General features: G+C 40.6%; 1 protein-coding gene across 2 annotated transcripts; it reads right to left on the reverse strand.

The window, feature by feature from the left end:
* Positions 1 to 2,267: 2,267 nt before the first annotated feature.
* Positions 2,268 to 14,151, reverse strand: LOC145491443 (uncharacterized). 2 transcript variants are annotated; one of them, XM_081470635.1, is made up of 8 exons: positions 13,877 to 14,151; positions 12,972 to 13,210; positions 11,999 to 12,314; positions 11,228 to 11,290; positions 10,533 to 10,630; positions 9,311 to 9,508; positions 6,790 to 7,192; positions 2,268 to 6,381 (listed from the first exon to the last, which is right to left on the reverse strand). In XM_081470635.1, the coding sequence occupies exons 1-8, from the start codon at positions 13,890 to 13,892 to the stop codon at positions 6,236 to 6,238; spliced, it is 1,479 nt and encodes a 492-aa protein (XP_081326761.1). In that variant the 5' UTR covers positions 13,893 to 14,151; the 3' UTR covers positions 2,268 to 6,235. The 2 variants fall into 2 exon arrangements, with proteins under 2 accessions (XP_081326761.1, XP_081326762.1); XM_081470636.1 differs by lacking the exon at positions 13,877 to 14,151 and having other exon boundaries at positions 11,999 to 12,677; positions 12,972 to 13,060.
* Positions 14,152 to 14,312: the final 161 nt, after the last annotated feature.

Below are 14,312 nucleotides of genomic sequence, written 5' to 3' on the forward strand. Positions count from 1 at the left end.
GCTTATTAAAACCCGCCACTTACCAAAGTAACTATCAACACGATCACAATTAAATTGGTAAAACATTCAATCAATATTTGCATATAACAGACCTGCCCAGTTTTTTTTTCCTTCCTCATTCAATATTTTTCAGTCTTCAAGAGTCTATTTTTTTTTCTCTGTTACCACAAATTTGCGCAGTGATAATTTGTTTGTACCATTTCTTTCTCTCTGTTAGACTTATATTTTTTTGTCAAATTCTGTCTTCTACACTCTGTTGTTTACTAAGATATAAAAATACCAAAGACTTATATTATAACAAACCTTAAAGGAGTAAGGATGGTTGAGGATAGAGAAGATGGACACGGCCGGAGTTACAAACGGCGAATTTTAACTGAAATTTAGGCTAAATTTTTCAAGATACGCAAACCTTGACGCACTGACGAATATACCGCAATCTTGCTATAAAAAATCTACTTTATTTACGAAAGGTACTTTACAGTGAGGACACTCGAACAGCGCAGCGAGTGTATACTTTCTCGATGGGTCTTGCATAATTTAATGTACAATGAGTTATAAAACATAATGCAGGACTTTTGGCTTTTCGTTTTCTCAATATTGTAACAGCTGAAACCTCCCAAATCGTTCCAAGGGCTTAACCACTGAGTACTAAGTTCCGACTTCTTCAGTCTATCATTAAATCAATGTTCCTTGAACAATAACGGCAATCATATATTAAAATGATATATAATCCCGCCACTGGAAACAATTGAGAACAGTTAAGATCTTGCTAAGAGAAACTACATTTACGATATCAGTGTAGCAACAAGCTGTTGGGACCACAATGAAAGCATCAGTATATAGAAGGGTGTCTTAAATTCGCTTGCTGGTAAGCGAATTTCACAAGGATCTAACTAAAAAAAAAAACAATCTTAACGGATTACCTTGTTTATACTGAATCACCTATCAAAGTGGAACTAACGGATTCTGAGATTCTGAACAAGGGCGAGAAACTGGGCAGCATTTCCCACGCAACAGAAAGGTGCATGCTTGAACACACTTCATCATCGATCATAAAGAACTGGACAGGCCTGGAGGGAAATGTCTCTATTGCAAACAGGACTTTTATCACACAAGTGCCAGAATATCTTGCCATCGCCGTTATCACTTTCGAGGGAATCTGCACTTTGGCGGGAACGTTTTCCAACGCCAGCGTCTTCATAAGCGACAAGACCTTCGAAAAGTGCCGCACTATTTTGTCGGTAGCCTCGCTGTGATCGGAACTTTCTCGGCGTTGTTTAGCACACAAATGCTAATACTGATCAAGACGGCTGTTAATTGTTTTCAAATTCAGGACTTTTCAGTCGCCGAGGTATTTTGCAAAGTTGGTTTCCCTTCGGGGTATGTCTGGGTAGTTAACGCTCTGAATCTGTGGCTATTGGTGTTTGATCGTCACAACTGTGTTGTACGACCCTTTAATCGACGTGTTACGACGAGAAACGTGAAGAAAATCATTGTAGTGATTTGGATTTGAGCGTTAATAACTGCTGTCCTCGCTATATCGATTAGAAATGAACCGTCTGTATGCCTCTTTACACGTATAACAGGTAGATACCGCTCCCCCCATATATTAGGCATTGCTTTCACCATTGACTCATATTCACTCTTGTTTTTCAACTGGACAAGGTTACCGTGGTGATCGTCACTGCAACTTTCTTTCGAATCATTAGCGCATTCCGGTCGTCAAGGGTAAATCCTTCAATTTCCTTGCATAGACGCCGAGAGAAAATGGTGACCTAGTTGACCTTGCAGCTGTGTTGTATTTTCCTGTTGTTCCGAGTTCCCGTTACAATTGCTCATGGGTTCAATGGCGGAGAACTTGAAGAAACAGGGGTAAAAACTGCCCACCTGTTGACTGTTGCATTGGTGCATTTTACATACGTGACTTATCCTATTCTCTATTGGAAAGCGCTAAGAGTCAGGCCGCCAAATCCGCCTGCATCTCCCACAAGACAGACGGGTGGTCATGAACCTGTTGTACAGGCTGCAGTCGGTGCTAGGGAAAATCGAAATGTCGGTCTGGAACCTTGAATGAATAATATATAAAAAATAAATAAATAAATAAGTAAAAAGTAAAAAAAATAATCAAAAAAAAAAAAAAAACAAGAATACTTAAGTCTCCTCCGTAGGAAAATATTAATAATAAACACAAATAACATGTAACTTTTAACCGATAAAACTTCTCAAACATTTTCCATCGGCAAAAACAGACAAATTAAGGAGATTTTAAACCGGAAATTTGATGGGTGGTGTAGTTGTCTATTTTGACATCAGAGGTTTGCTTCGCTGGGATTTTTTCAATGAAATGTGAGTCGCGAATGCTCGCGTTTGCTTTTTCGCTTTGGTAGTAGAAAGCTTAGCAAGAAAAAAAAAACGTCTTGGGTATAGTCTGTTCACAAAAGGAAACTGACATAGTTACTTCCCGCCAGTAGAATTCCACCAGAGGTAATGAACACGCTTTTTGTAAGAATGTCCAATTTCGGACTGAGACTGAATGTTATTACTTTCTTTTTGCTGCTTTTAGTCTGAAAGTTGTTAAAAGATATTCTACAATGATCTGTGCAATTAGACAAACTCGCCGTCTATATCAGCTTCACTGATTATGTCCCTGAAAGCATGTGTTTATTGTACTGTATAGACTCGAGTTTTACATTTTATCAGAGTTCACCAGTTAGTGCTATGCTGTTCTTTCAAAAAATTGTCGAAAGACTAAGGTGGCATGATCATTCTTGGCATGATTTTGAAATTTAAATCAATGTCAGCCCAAAAGTTCTTATAAAAATCGTGCTTTCAAAGAGTATAGTTCTAAAGTTTCTATTGTCAGATTCTTTTGATTTTTTTCCCTTGAGATCGGATGATCTGTTAGTAATGCAGTCTGGTAACTGTCTTACCTTGCATCCACATTCGGTTAAATTTAAAATAATACTGCAGTTCTTCCTCGATCACTAACGGTTATTAATTTATTTTTTTTGGTGAATGGCCGGCTTTTAGTCAGTTTAATTGCCTTCTCGCAATATGAATAAAATCATCATCATCGTCTTTATCGTTCTGGCAGCAGACCGAAGGCTGCCGTACTGTTACTGATCAAGAAAGGATGACTTCTACAGAACTATTCCCAATCACTAAAGATAATCTTCTGAAATCTGTTTAAACATTAGTTTCTTTGCACATTGTGCTTCTTGTATTTAAAAAGTGTATTTTAGACCTGTTCAGCGACCTTAGCCTCTAAATAAGCAAACATGGTATTTTGGAGTAAAATAAGCAAACATGAGGTTAGGGTTAGGGGTTAAAGGGTTAGTGGTTAGAGTTAAACACACAAAAGAAAACGTAATCTCCACGCGTGCTTATCGTTCCTTACGCTTGCATTACAATAGTAGACATTGCTTGTACCAGAAGCATATTACTTGTACTTACTTTACATGTATTCGCGTGAACAATACTTGCGCTTGTGTTTCACGTATGATCAGCGTAATATATAGATTTAGCCAAGCCTGAAAGCGGAGCTCCGGTTCTGGGCCGGGTAGTTCAAAGCCCGATTAAACCAACCCAGGATACACGAGAATTTTGAATTGAGTTTTGCAACTTTGCGGTGAGGTTTTCTGTATATTGTTTTGCTTTCTGTTTTGAATTTGAATTATCTCAAAATACACAAAAAAAAGCAGTGAAAAACGTTTGTATACAAGACAAATTTATGCGTCAGTTAACTTTTAATCTTGGGTTAACATTTACCGACTTCCGAACAACCCGGCCCTGTTTACAACGAGTTAACCTGACATGAGCCCGCGATACAATATAAAACGAGCACCTGGTCAACGGTGAATTTCAAAAAACACGTGACCTCGTTGAGATCTAAACTTGAGCCCGCGATATGGTCACGTGATATTGGTCAATAGATACTTTGTTTTGAAAGGTGTCAATTGACAATAAAAGGGATGTCCAATATCAAAGAAGGACGCTATAAACGCGGATAAGGCTGATACTGGATTCTATACCAAATGGGATTCATTTACACCACACAAATACAAAATCAACCTTATCCGCACGCTAACCTATCGATGCTTCCGTATTTGCTCCACCGCTTCATTGTTGCAATATGCTGTCGAGGATCTCAAAAGACGTCTGCTGCAAAATAGTTACCCTCAGCGCATCATCACTCTTAATATCAATGATGTCCTGAACAAGAACAAGAACAAGCCAAATGAACTCATAGAGACAGTCCCCCAAAAAGATGTTATTGTTTTATTACCTTATATAGGTCTCCATAACAATAATATTACCAAGCGTCTGAAATCTTGTGTTAATTGTTTCTACTTCTTTGTAAATGTCAAAGTTATTTTTCAAAACACCCGGCGCATCAAATCCTTTTTTCCATACAAGGACCGTCGCAACTGATCACAATTATCCAAAGTCATTTATAAAGCTAGTTGCTGGGACTGCAATGATTTTTACATTGGGAGATTTAATACAGTATAAATAGCTTTTAAAAAAAGATTGGGAAAATGTATGTTGACTAGCATACGAAAGGTCAAGTTCACAAAATGCATGTTTTTAAAATGCTTATCACCGCTGTTTGTGTTATTAATTAAGCTATGAACCTATGACCTGGAATATGGCGGCCATCTTGCGCGACTCCATCGCCGCCGCCGTCGTCGTGCGCACTCGCCCACCACCGATACCGCTAGCCATGATAACTATGAGAAAACCTATTCTTGGGTTTCCTTTTCATGGGGCTCCGCTTAGTGACCCTTCGGGCCGCCGGAGCTCCGCTATAACCTCGTAGAGGTATTAACCTTAACGTAAGAACTTTTTTCTTTTTCGAATTACTCATAGTAATTTACGGCGATTCGTTTCAAGACTGATGATTCATGGAAACTGCGTTGTATCTTTTGGAACCAAAAAGCGGGTAGTTCTTTTCCTGGCGATCAAAAAACGGTAAGTTGGAATGAGAAAACAAAACTGCACCGGTTTGAACAATGAAATAAGTTTAATTATGACAGTGCAGGAAAATCAGTGTCACTCCAAAGAATATTAAATTATATTAAGAATATTTTGTACACGTCCGAACTTTTTTATGGTGATTGAAATAAATACATCAGTTTAAAATTAGTATCATATAGAGTGGTCCAAACTAATATATTAATACCATAAATAAAATAAATAAAGATAAATAATATTTGCATTTCTTGCAAAACAGACTATAGCCTTTTCTGTTGTCATTATTTTACAATTGTCTTTGCTTCCCTGTTGTTGGGTTTTTTCAGAAACATTATGCAAATTGGGGACACGGTAAATAAGTAAACAAATATTGCCAATGGAACAACAACTATTAAGAATCCTAACTGGTAGGAGGCTGACCAGTTGGAAATTTTCACAACGCGGTCGAGGAGTTGAACTCGGGACTACCGAGAACAAATCAAGATAGCGGTAGGGAGAACGATTTGAATCAGGAACCTCCAGATTTCAAACCCAGCTCCCTAAACCACTCGGCCACGCCTCCTTCTTCATTCTATTCATTTATTAGAAAGGCAGCATTTAGTTTCAAAACCATGGAAAATGAGAAACAAATGTCTATAGAAAGTCGGCTACCGAACATTAGCGACCTCTAGCTATCACGACGGCAACACCAAGGCTAATGTAGACTAAAACCTTTTTTTAAATTTTGCTTAGGAATCTGATGACAATCAGCTGCAAATCTTCGGTGCATCTGTTGGTCTCAGTCCACATGAAAGACGGTCAGTTTAAAAAATGTCCTGGCTTTCGTGGATATTGTGGTCCACGTTCTTTACTGAAATACAAGGAATTTGATGAGTTCGCGTTGCATAGGAAGGCTAAAGAAATTAACTCGGCAATATTTATTACGCTTGCGCATTGCCACTCCGTTTTTGTTAGTGACTTTTCTGTTGCCGTTGCCGCCGAGGCTTGACTAAAGCTCGCCAATGTCGAGTGACTTGTCAATAACGTTCGTTGTGGCACGTTATAAACTTCTCCGATCAGTCGACTGTTGTCACGATTACTGTGAATAAAACTAGGTACCCAAAGGGTACATGTATGGGATACAAACTCATTTGCATTAACGGACAGGAGCCGTTGACAATACGGTGGGATACCACAGGTATTCCACACAAGAATGTCATAGTGAGATCATCCTTTTACTTCCAGATTGAACTTCACCCCCACATTATGGGATGAATAGTGTCTACAGGCGGTCAGGCAATTCTGGTGGTCGTCGTCTGAGGTCATCAAGCTCCCTTAGTAGATTTATTCGTTCTATTGCTCCTGTTGTCTCTCTTACAAATTTGGACTGCACAGAAATATCCAGAGCTTGTTGGGCAGCCGTGAGACCTGCAAAAAAGATTATGTGGGTGTCCATGTGATGTGTTCGTCGGTCCGGTAGCAGTCGGTCGTCGGTCGGAGGTCAATCAATCATTGTCACCAGAAGGATATCGAGGTGATACGCTTCTGTTGTCACTTACATGTAACAAATGAACTAATCAATCAATTGATAAGTTAGTATGCTAGACAGAAAGCAGTCAATTGGTAAGTCCATGAGCGAGTGAGTTTGTGAGTCAGTCTGACAATAAACCGGTCAGTCGGTCAGTCGGTCAGTCAGTCGGTCAGTCACCTAATTAACCAAGAAATCAGTTTAGAAATACCAGCTTAATTGATCTGAAATCGAATGTATTCGTGGTGGAGGTTGTGTTGACAAGGATACACAAGATAATTACTGACTAACTGATAACTGCGACTTACCACCGTCGATATCCCCTGACCTGATGCAGTAGTCTGTCTTACCAAGGTAAAAAGTACTGTTCATCCAATTCGAACTGCGAGATAACAGGCTATGATATTGAGTGATTATGGCGCCAGCACGGGTTAGGTTGTCTTGGGATACCGCAATGTTCAGGTCGGGTGCGCCGTTTGGTGAGGACTTGAGATAAAGGGAGATCAATCTGTTATATTTTCGAGGAAGCATGCGGGCTGTCGTGTTTAGTCGTTGATGACTCCAGTGTTGTGCTGCCTTCTCCAGGAAACACTCTGCGTCCCTTATTTCAACATCACTCACTCCCACACTGGCGGATCTTTCCATGGTTATGGCCCCGATGTTGTAGAGCGCCATTGATGTGTAAGTAGATGGTTCCATTGGTTCAAATATCTATGGCGTATTAAACATGTAAAAGACTCGAAGGGACACTTTGACGTCATTATTGCTGAATTTTTGGTCAAAGCAGCGCTAAATTATGACTGAGTACGTTCTCTCATACACGAAATGTTCCTACATCACCAAGATAAAGATTAAAGACGTTGGCGCGAAAATGTTCTACTCGATATATTTTCTTCAAACTTCTGCCGCGGACAGATAATGAATCACTGGTTTCAGATACGAAACAAAAATTGGGCACGGATTTCGTTTTAGAGATAAAGCGTGTGAAAAACTAGTCTGATTTTGAAAAATTGGCGCGCGTAAATCAGCATGGTCTCTAGGGTTTTTAGCCTAAGATATCAAAGATGAATCAACGGAGACAAACTATCCTAGCAATATTTTGTATAAGTGAATCCGTTGCGTTAATAATTCCAAATCTTGCCAAAGTTTTCAAAAATTAAACTTCACCCGTCAAGAGGCATGTGAAACCGCCTCACAGATGAACGAAGAACGGGATTCGATGGGGCATTTTGCCAAAAAATTCATAATCGGTAGAATTTCTTCACTTTTTCGTTAAACAAAGAAAATTGGTAGAGAAAATGATCCATCAAAAAGAAAAATAGGGGTCACCGAACGTCCAGTTAAATCCCGGCAAAGCTATAGCAATGGCCATCTGCGCTACCATGGTTTGTTTTATTACAAATGCGCACACTCGCGCACACTCGACGCATGACGTAGCGTGTGAATTTGCGTGCGCAGTAAGCATTTCCAAACCGAGAAGGGAGGAGAAAATACGATGCGCAGCGGAGTATTTGTTTGATATACCTTCTCAATCAAACTAAAATTATGGAGAAAACCGAGAAATAAAATAGTAAAAAATCTACGCTAATCAAGATCAGATATCCAAACAACGGTCATGATTTTCTTTGTTTAAACTTGATGAATTATTAAGTTTGAGTTTGAGAAAGGGAGGGCAAATCTATTTCCTGTTTTTTTTTTTTTTTTTTTTTTTTTTACAATTTCTGTACGATACGACTTCAGAATTTGAAAATCTGCCAGACTTTTCCAATTTGACATGCGTAATTCATTGTATCATGCTTTTGTAGCTTCAGTGCACTTTCAAAAAAAATCGAGACCATTATCTTTAGGTTTTTATTAGTGAAAATATGTCTTGTAGGTCCCCCTTTGTAGGCCCCTCGTTCTTGAGATCGCGAAAAAGAAAGTCAACAAAACTTCCATGGCTTCAAAACATGAAGCGGTACCATAAACATAGTGTTCAACTGTAGTCTTATTTATTGTGATGATGCAAAAGTATAATTTGTAATGTGTTTGCGAATTACTCGAGATCACACATAGTTACACTTTTTTTTTTTTGATTATTGTGTATTCTACATGTTCTATTTGCCATACACCATAATTTAAGGCACTGGTATTTGCTTTTACATATCACATCTGGTTCACGCAATTCATATTTTACCGATCTGTTTTTTGGTTTATCACTTCCATGGAAATATCGATTGCCTTAAGAATTACTTTATACCTTCAATCCATTTCCAATCTCTGGTGTAATTTTCAGGTCGATCCGATTAAGGGAAGACTGTTTAATAGCTGATTGAAAATGATTGGAATGGTCCAGAATAAACTGTTTCGAGACACCTTTGAGTCCTGTTCTGAATATGAACGAGACTTTTGTCCAACCAGATACAGAGGAACCTCGATAAAACGAAGTCCCAAGTGATTTGTAAAACGTATTCTCTATCAACAGTATACATGTAGGTTAGTTAAGGTTCTCACAGGCCTTGAATACCCCTTGAAAAATTGCCTTGTCCTTGAATGAAAAGACCTTGAAATGACATATATACGGTAGGTTTCGTTTTTGAAACGTCGTTAAGTTTTTACCAATAACTCCTTGACTTTTGTTGACAAGTCCTTCAATGCTCAAGAGATTATTGATAGATTATATTAGTTGTGTTTTTCCCTGCCTAAACACATTTTATGCTTGATTCTGGCGAAAAATGCCATTGATAAAATCCTTGAAAAGTCTTAAACACGGTTCTAAAATATCACACAATTATTGCTAGGCTTTCTTTGATCTGCAGGTAAGAAGACTGACATTCAATCAAATCTCACCTCCAACGCCTTGACGATGTGCTCTTTGGCACCATCTTGATTGCCAGCAAATCTATCAGCGGCAGCATATACAGCAGATGCGTAACCCCGGATGGCACGGTCATTCATACAGCTGTAGTACGAAGACAAGCGGCAGGCTCGTTTGGCAAGGTTGACTGCCTCCTCGAGTCTGTGTTGGATTAAACAAGCTACACCTTCCTACAAAGAGATGTTCAAAAGCACATTCTTTAACGCTTCCATTACTCTAGTTACCTCCCTGTCGGGTACTTGTCCCGAGGGGAACTTCTTCTTGAAAAGGACAGGGGTCCTCGTCGTACCTTTTAGGGGTCAAGAAAGTGGTATTGGTATCTCTTAGGGTCTTCAGCCTCAAAAGTTCCACAGCGGGAGCTTTTGCGGTACCTTTCAGGGTATAGTATAGATTTAGCCAAGCCTAAAAGCTGATTGCAATAACTAACCATAAAGGAAAAAGAGTATTTGTTTTTCTTGGATCAGAGACTCAAAAAAATAATACATTTTGAGCATGTAATGGTCCAGCGTGTGGTTTCGCTATTTTTCCAGTTACATTTTAACAAACTATACTCCGGCGAGGGCTAGACTCCGGACAGGGTTCGACTTCGGTGAGGGCTTGATCCTGGTGAGGGCTTAACTCTGGCGAGGGCTCGATCCTGGCAAGGGCTTGACTCTGGCGAGGGCTCGATCCTGGTGAGGGCTCGACCCTGGACAGGGCTCATCGCCGGCAAGGGGTCAACCCCGGCGAGGGGTCGATTCCCGCCGAGGGCTCAATCCCAGCCAGGGCTTGACTCTGGCAAGGGCTCAATTCCTGCAAGGGCTCGACCCTGGACAGGGCTCAACTTCAGCAAGAGCACGATCCCGGCAAGAGCTTGACTCCAGTGAGGGCTCCATCCCGGCCGGGGCTTGACTCCAGCAAGGGCTGAATCCTGGCCAGGGTTTGACTGGTGAGGGCTCGATCCCGGCCACGGCTCGACTCCAGTGAGGGCGCGACCGACGCCGGTAGGGGCCCAAACCTGGCCAGGGCTCAACTCTGGTGAGGGCTCCACCCCAGCCAGGGCTCATTCCCGCTCATCAAGAGCACCGCGTCTACAACAAGGTAAAACATTTATTTCCCCTTAAAATCAGTAGTTATGGCTGCTGCTTAATAATAGTTTATTATCCGTGATATTCTTTCAAATCGGTTCGAAAAGAAGAACCATTTTGGGCTCACCTCGAGCAGTGTCATGGCGACTAGATCTTGATATTGTGGCCTGGTTTTGGCCCACCTTTCCAGTAGCTTTCTGTGCCGTCGATAAAGCGAAAATTGCCCTGCATGAGTAAAAAAAAACCTTGGCATTAATCAATTTCTATCCTTTAACACAAATTCTTATTATAACCCTTCCAAGGCAACATAACACAGGGGCCTAATGTACCAACGAGCTCCAAAATGTAGCACTGAAATGAATGCATAATGGTTCCAAGCAATCTGTCAGTTGGGCAAAGGTGCTCAGAACCGCGAGAGAAAAACAAACCAAGAATAGAAACATGCTGTCATTATTAAATTCAGGGTGCTCTAGCGATTTCAAACCTGTGTCATAACTTATCACTGGTAGTCAAACAGAAATGTATGGGCATCAAGAGAAATGTGCTCTTGTTATAATGTACTTATTTTGTGAGCACTGTTGTTCCCATCAGAAAAATGGACATGGGTTGGGAATTTCCAGTATTTCGGAAGCTCCGTTGAGGGGATTCCTTTGATTAAATAGTTAAGCCCCAACTTTGGGCATTTGCAACATTTTCCTCACAAAAGAGAAATACCCAAGGGATTGGGATGTGCGAAGTTGGAAGTTGGAGTCATAATGTAGTGTGACATTTTAAGCTGACCTGTAGTAGTCTTCATTAGGCTACATTTTATACTGCGCTCACCATTTTCTGCCAGATCCTCGAAATGCATAATCGTATTCCAAGTAAAGGGGTACTTCATCACTCCTATTTACCAAAGTAGGAAATAATGTAATGAAAAAACATCCGCCTGTGACTAAAGAAACTCAATTCCTTTCTATTTTTTTTGTGACTACCAAACATGGGAGTTCATCAGTGAACCTTACCGCCGTACGTGCCCAGTGTGGGAAAGTGTTCAGCCGGTGACAAGCCCGGGAAAATATATAAATGACAGATGGCAAGCGCGAGAAAATCTCCTCAGGTAAATTGCTGTTGGTTTTTGTCTTTAACCTGAATAGACTATCACTAAGAAGACAACGGCTCCAAGTGAATTGTTTAAGCCTTTGTTTTCAAAATTTGAGAGCTTGCGAAACAGAAGAGCAAAGGAAAAAAATAATTGCTTTCCAGACATGAGAGGCATTTCCAGGCATCAGAAAACCGCTATAATGATTATGGTGGTGCTAAGGTCGAGCTGTTTAGACCAGGCCAACCCAAAACAACATGGAGGAAAATGATTAAGAAGAAAAGCACGCAGTTGGGTGTCAGTCATGGGCGACTATCGGAGCTCTAGCAGCAAATCGAAGTGGAAGGAGAATGACAAAGTCTTATGTGCCTTATTAAATGGAGAGATACAGGTATCTGGGGCGGATCTAGGGGAAGGCGGGGCGGGTCAGTGCCTCGAACCCCTTCTCTAAAATCCTGTATCCGCCCCACTGGGCATACGTAAGTAATGCTAATAATTGTAAAACCACTGACCTGTAAGTTTTATTTTAGGAAGAGGATAATCGATATAGAGTACATTCCCATTTTGGTAATATCGAGAAAAGCCTCCTCCCGGGAGATTAGTTTTAATGCTGAAGAGAATTTCATCACACACAACACTATGATCCTCTAGCTCCTTGACTAGCCGTAGGGTTGCATTGTAAATCATAGGAACGTTGACAGGGACCAGGAGAGTAAATAAACGAGCATGCGATGGAAGCTGGTTCCCCATGCTGTCTAGTGAAGAGTTACCAATGACAACGCCTCTGGGAGGATATACATGCAAAATCATCCTGTATACGCCATTATTCTGTTACAAGATCAGAAGTGCAAAAGTGAGATTGCATCAAGACCTTCCGTCATAATTAAGATTTGAAAAGGACATCAGCTGTAGCCTGCAAAAAATTATTCAAATCCCTTCTAGGACTGGTGCAAGGTCTGGAGCCGAAAGTTCATAGCGTCTGGGACGGCGGAGTGAATTCGGAATTCTCCGGCGGGGCATCTGGCCGCACACCAAGCTTAAGGTGACACTTGCTTGGTTTCCCTTGAGCTTTGAGCAATTTCCGAAAATTTCTCGGTTCCAGACTCACCCAATGACTGTACATTTAGAATTTGGAAAGGCCACCAAGAAGGAAGTGTGCGTGGATCTTTTAATTGTCCATGTGAGGAGCCCCTGTGGTGTGCAACCAGAGGCTTATCACACAAGCGTCTGGCACAACAAAATCAGTAAAAACAGGCCATAGGAATCCATAGGGAATTAAGCCAAATGGCCAGTTCCCTCTAAGAGACATACCTGCGCGGAGTCGCGGTAGTTGTAGCCATCATCACAAATACCCAGTCCAAGATGATGAATACAACTACGGCCTGATTCACTGCAGGCAAATCTCATAGAGGGAATTGGCCATTATCAGCGAGCAACGAACTTTCAATTATCAGCAATGTACTAAGCAGAAAAGAGTCTATTTACCACAATAACTTCATCTGGACAAGAAGATGTCATATCACAAAGCCATATCTCCTCGGTACGTATTGAGCAAAGCACGATCAGAAAACCAAAAACAACTTCCGTTTGTGACAAGTCTTCTCTTCTGTACTGTTGCCATGGTGTGGCTATCGTGTTTCCACCGCCAGGTTTATGCTCTGTCTGGTTAATCACGCTCATTGCAACATCCCCAGCAGGGAATTTGTCTGTCGTTGGTATGTTGCCTAAAAATGTATAACCTGAGTAAGGAAGTCTTCTGACTTAGTTTAACCTTGACTGTAGTTTCTAACGGTGTCCACAGGTCCCTTATTTCACTGTGTCTTTTGATCGGATAGATTTATATATATAAAGAGCTGGAATGAAGACTGAATCGACGTTCAGTCGGACCTCTTTTAAAATACGGACACTAGCGCCAAACGAATTCAAACTGCATGTACTTGCTTGTAATTGTTCGCAAAAATAATTCTTTTCTTTCTGAATAAAACGTGCGAAACAGGAACCAAAGATGTCTGAGAGCGACGTAAAAATAAACATCAACAGATTTGCATATGAAGCTGACATTGTTGATATCCTTCGATATCCTTCGATATCCTTCGATATCCTTCGATATCCTTCTAGTATCGATTATATTATAGCGCCGTCGTTGTCACTGATTTAGAAGCCCTGTCCAACAGGAATCACAACACAAATTCACTTTTCTTTCGCCCGTTTATATGACTTCCGTCTTCTGACCCGACTGATAAGATGAACACAAACACGCTAAAAAATATAGATAATCCACATTTAAATAACGTCTATTATCATCCAAGCATATTCTTACAAGTAACTATGTACTGATCTGAAGTTTCCAAATCTAGAAACTTAGAAAAAGCTGTTTCAAAGTCTCTTACCTGCAGTGTTATTCATGTTTACATGAAGTCTGTTCTTTGGCCGAAAACAAAATCGAAACTGACACGATACGCTGGTATACTGACAGCTATCGAAACTGAAATACTGTAGGAGACTATTTTTAGCTATGACCTTCCCTCTTTCTTGGTAGAATTTTCCATCGAAATGTGTTTGAAAGCCAAAATTACTTTTTCAGTGAAAGTGCTGAACACAGCAACGTGGAAATCACATGACTCAAGAGACGACTATCTAGAACATTCGTTGCACGTCTCTTGCATGACTACTGGAATGAATAATTTATATCAATCATCAATTCTTGGAACCACAGCCAACTGCGTGACACAAATCCTTGAGCGATGTTCGTCTGAATCGTGCGCGTGACCCCAGGAAATGTTATAGCCATCTCCTAGCACTTAGGCTGCTTGCAAGCTGTTTTCA

The sequence above is a fragment of the Orbicella franksi genome, chromosome 6, assembly GCF_964199315.1.
Source record: "Orbicella franksi chromosome 6, jaOrbFran1.1, whole genome shotgun sequence".
NCBI classification, from domain to species: Eukaryota; Metazoa; Cnidaria; class Anthozoa; order Scleractinia; family Merulinidae; genus Orbicella; species Orbicella franksi.

Coding starts and splice junctions, on each gene's coding strand:
- LOC145491443 (XM_081470635.1), bottom strand. Junction 11,291..11,998: donor TCCTAAAATAAAACTTACAG/GTCAGTGGTTTT, acceptor TTTGGTAAATAG/GAGTGATGAAGTACCCCTTT. Junction 10,631..11,227: donor CGAGGATCTGGCAGAAAATG/GTGAGCGCAGTA, acceptor TTACTCATGCAG/GGCAATTTTCGCTTTATCGA.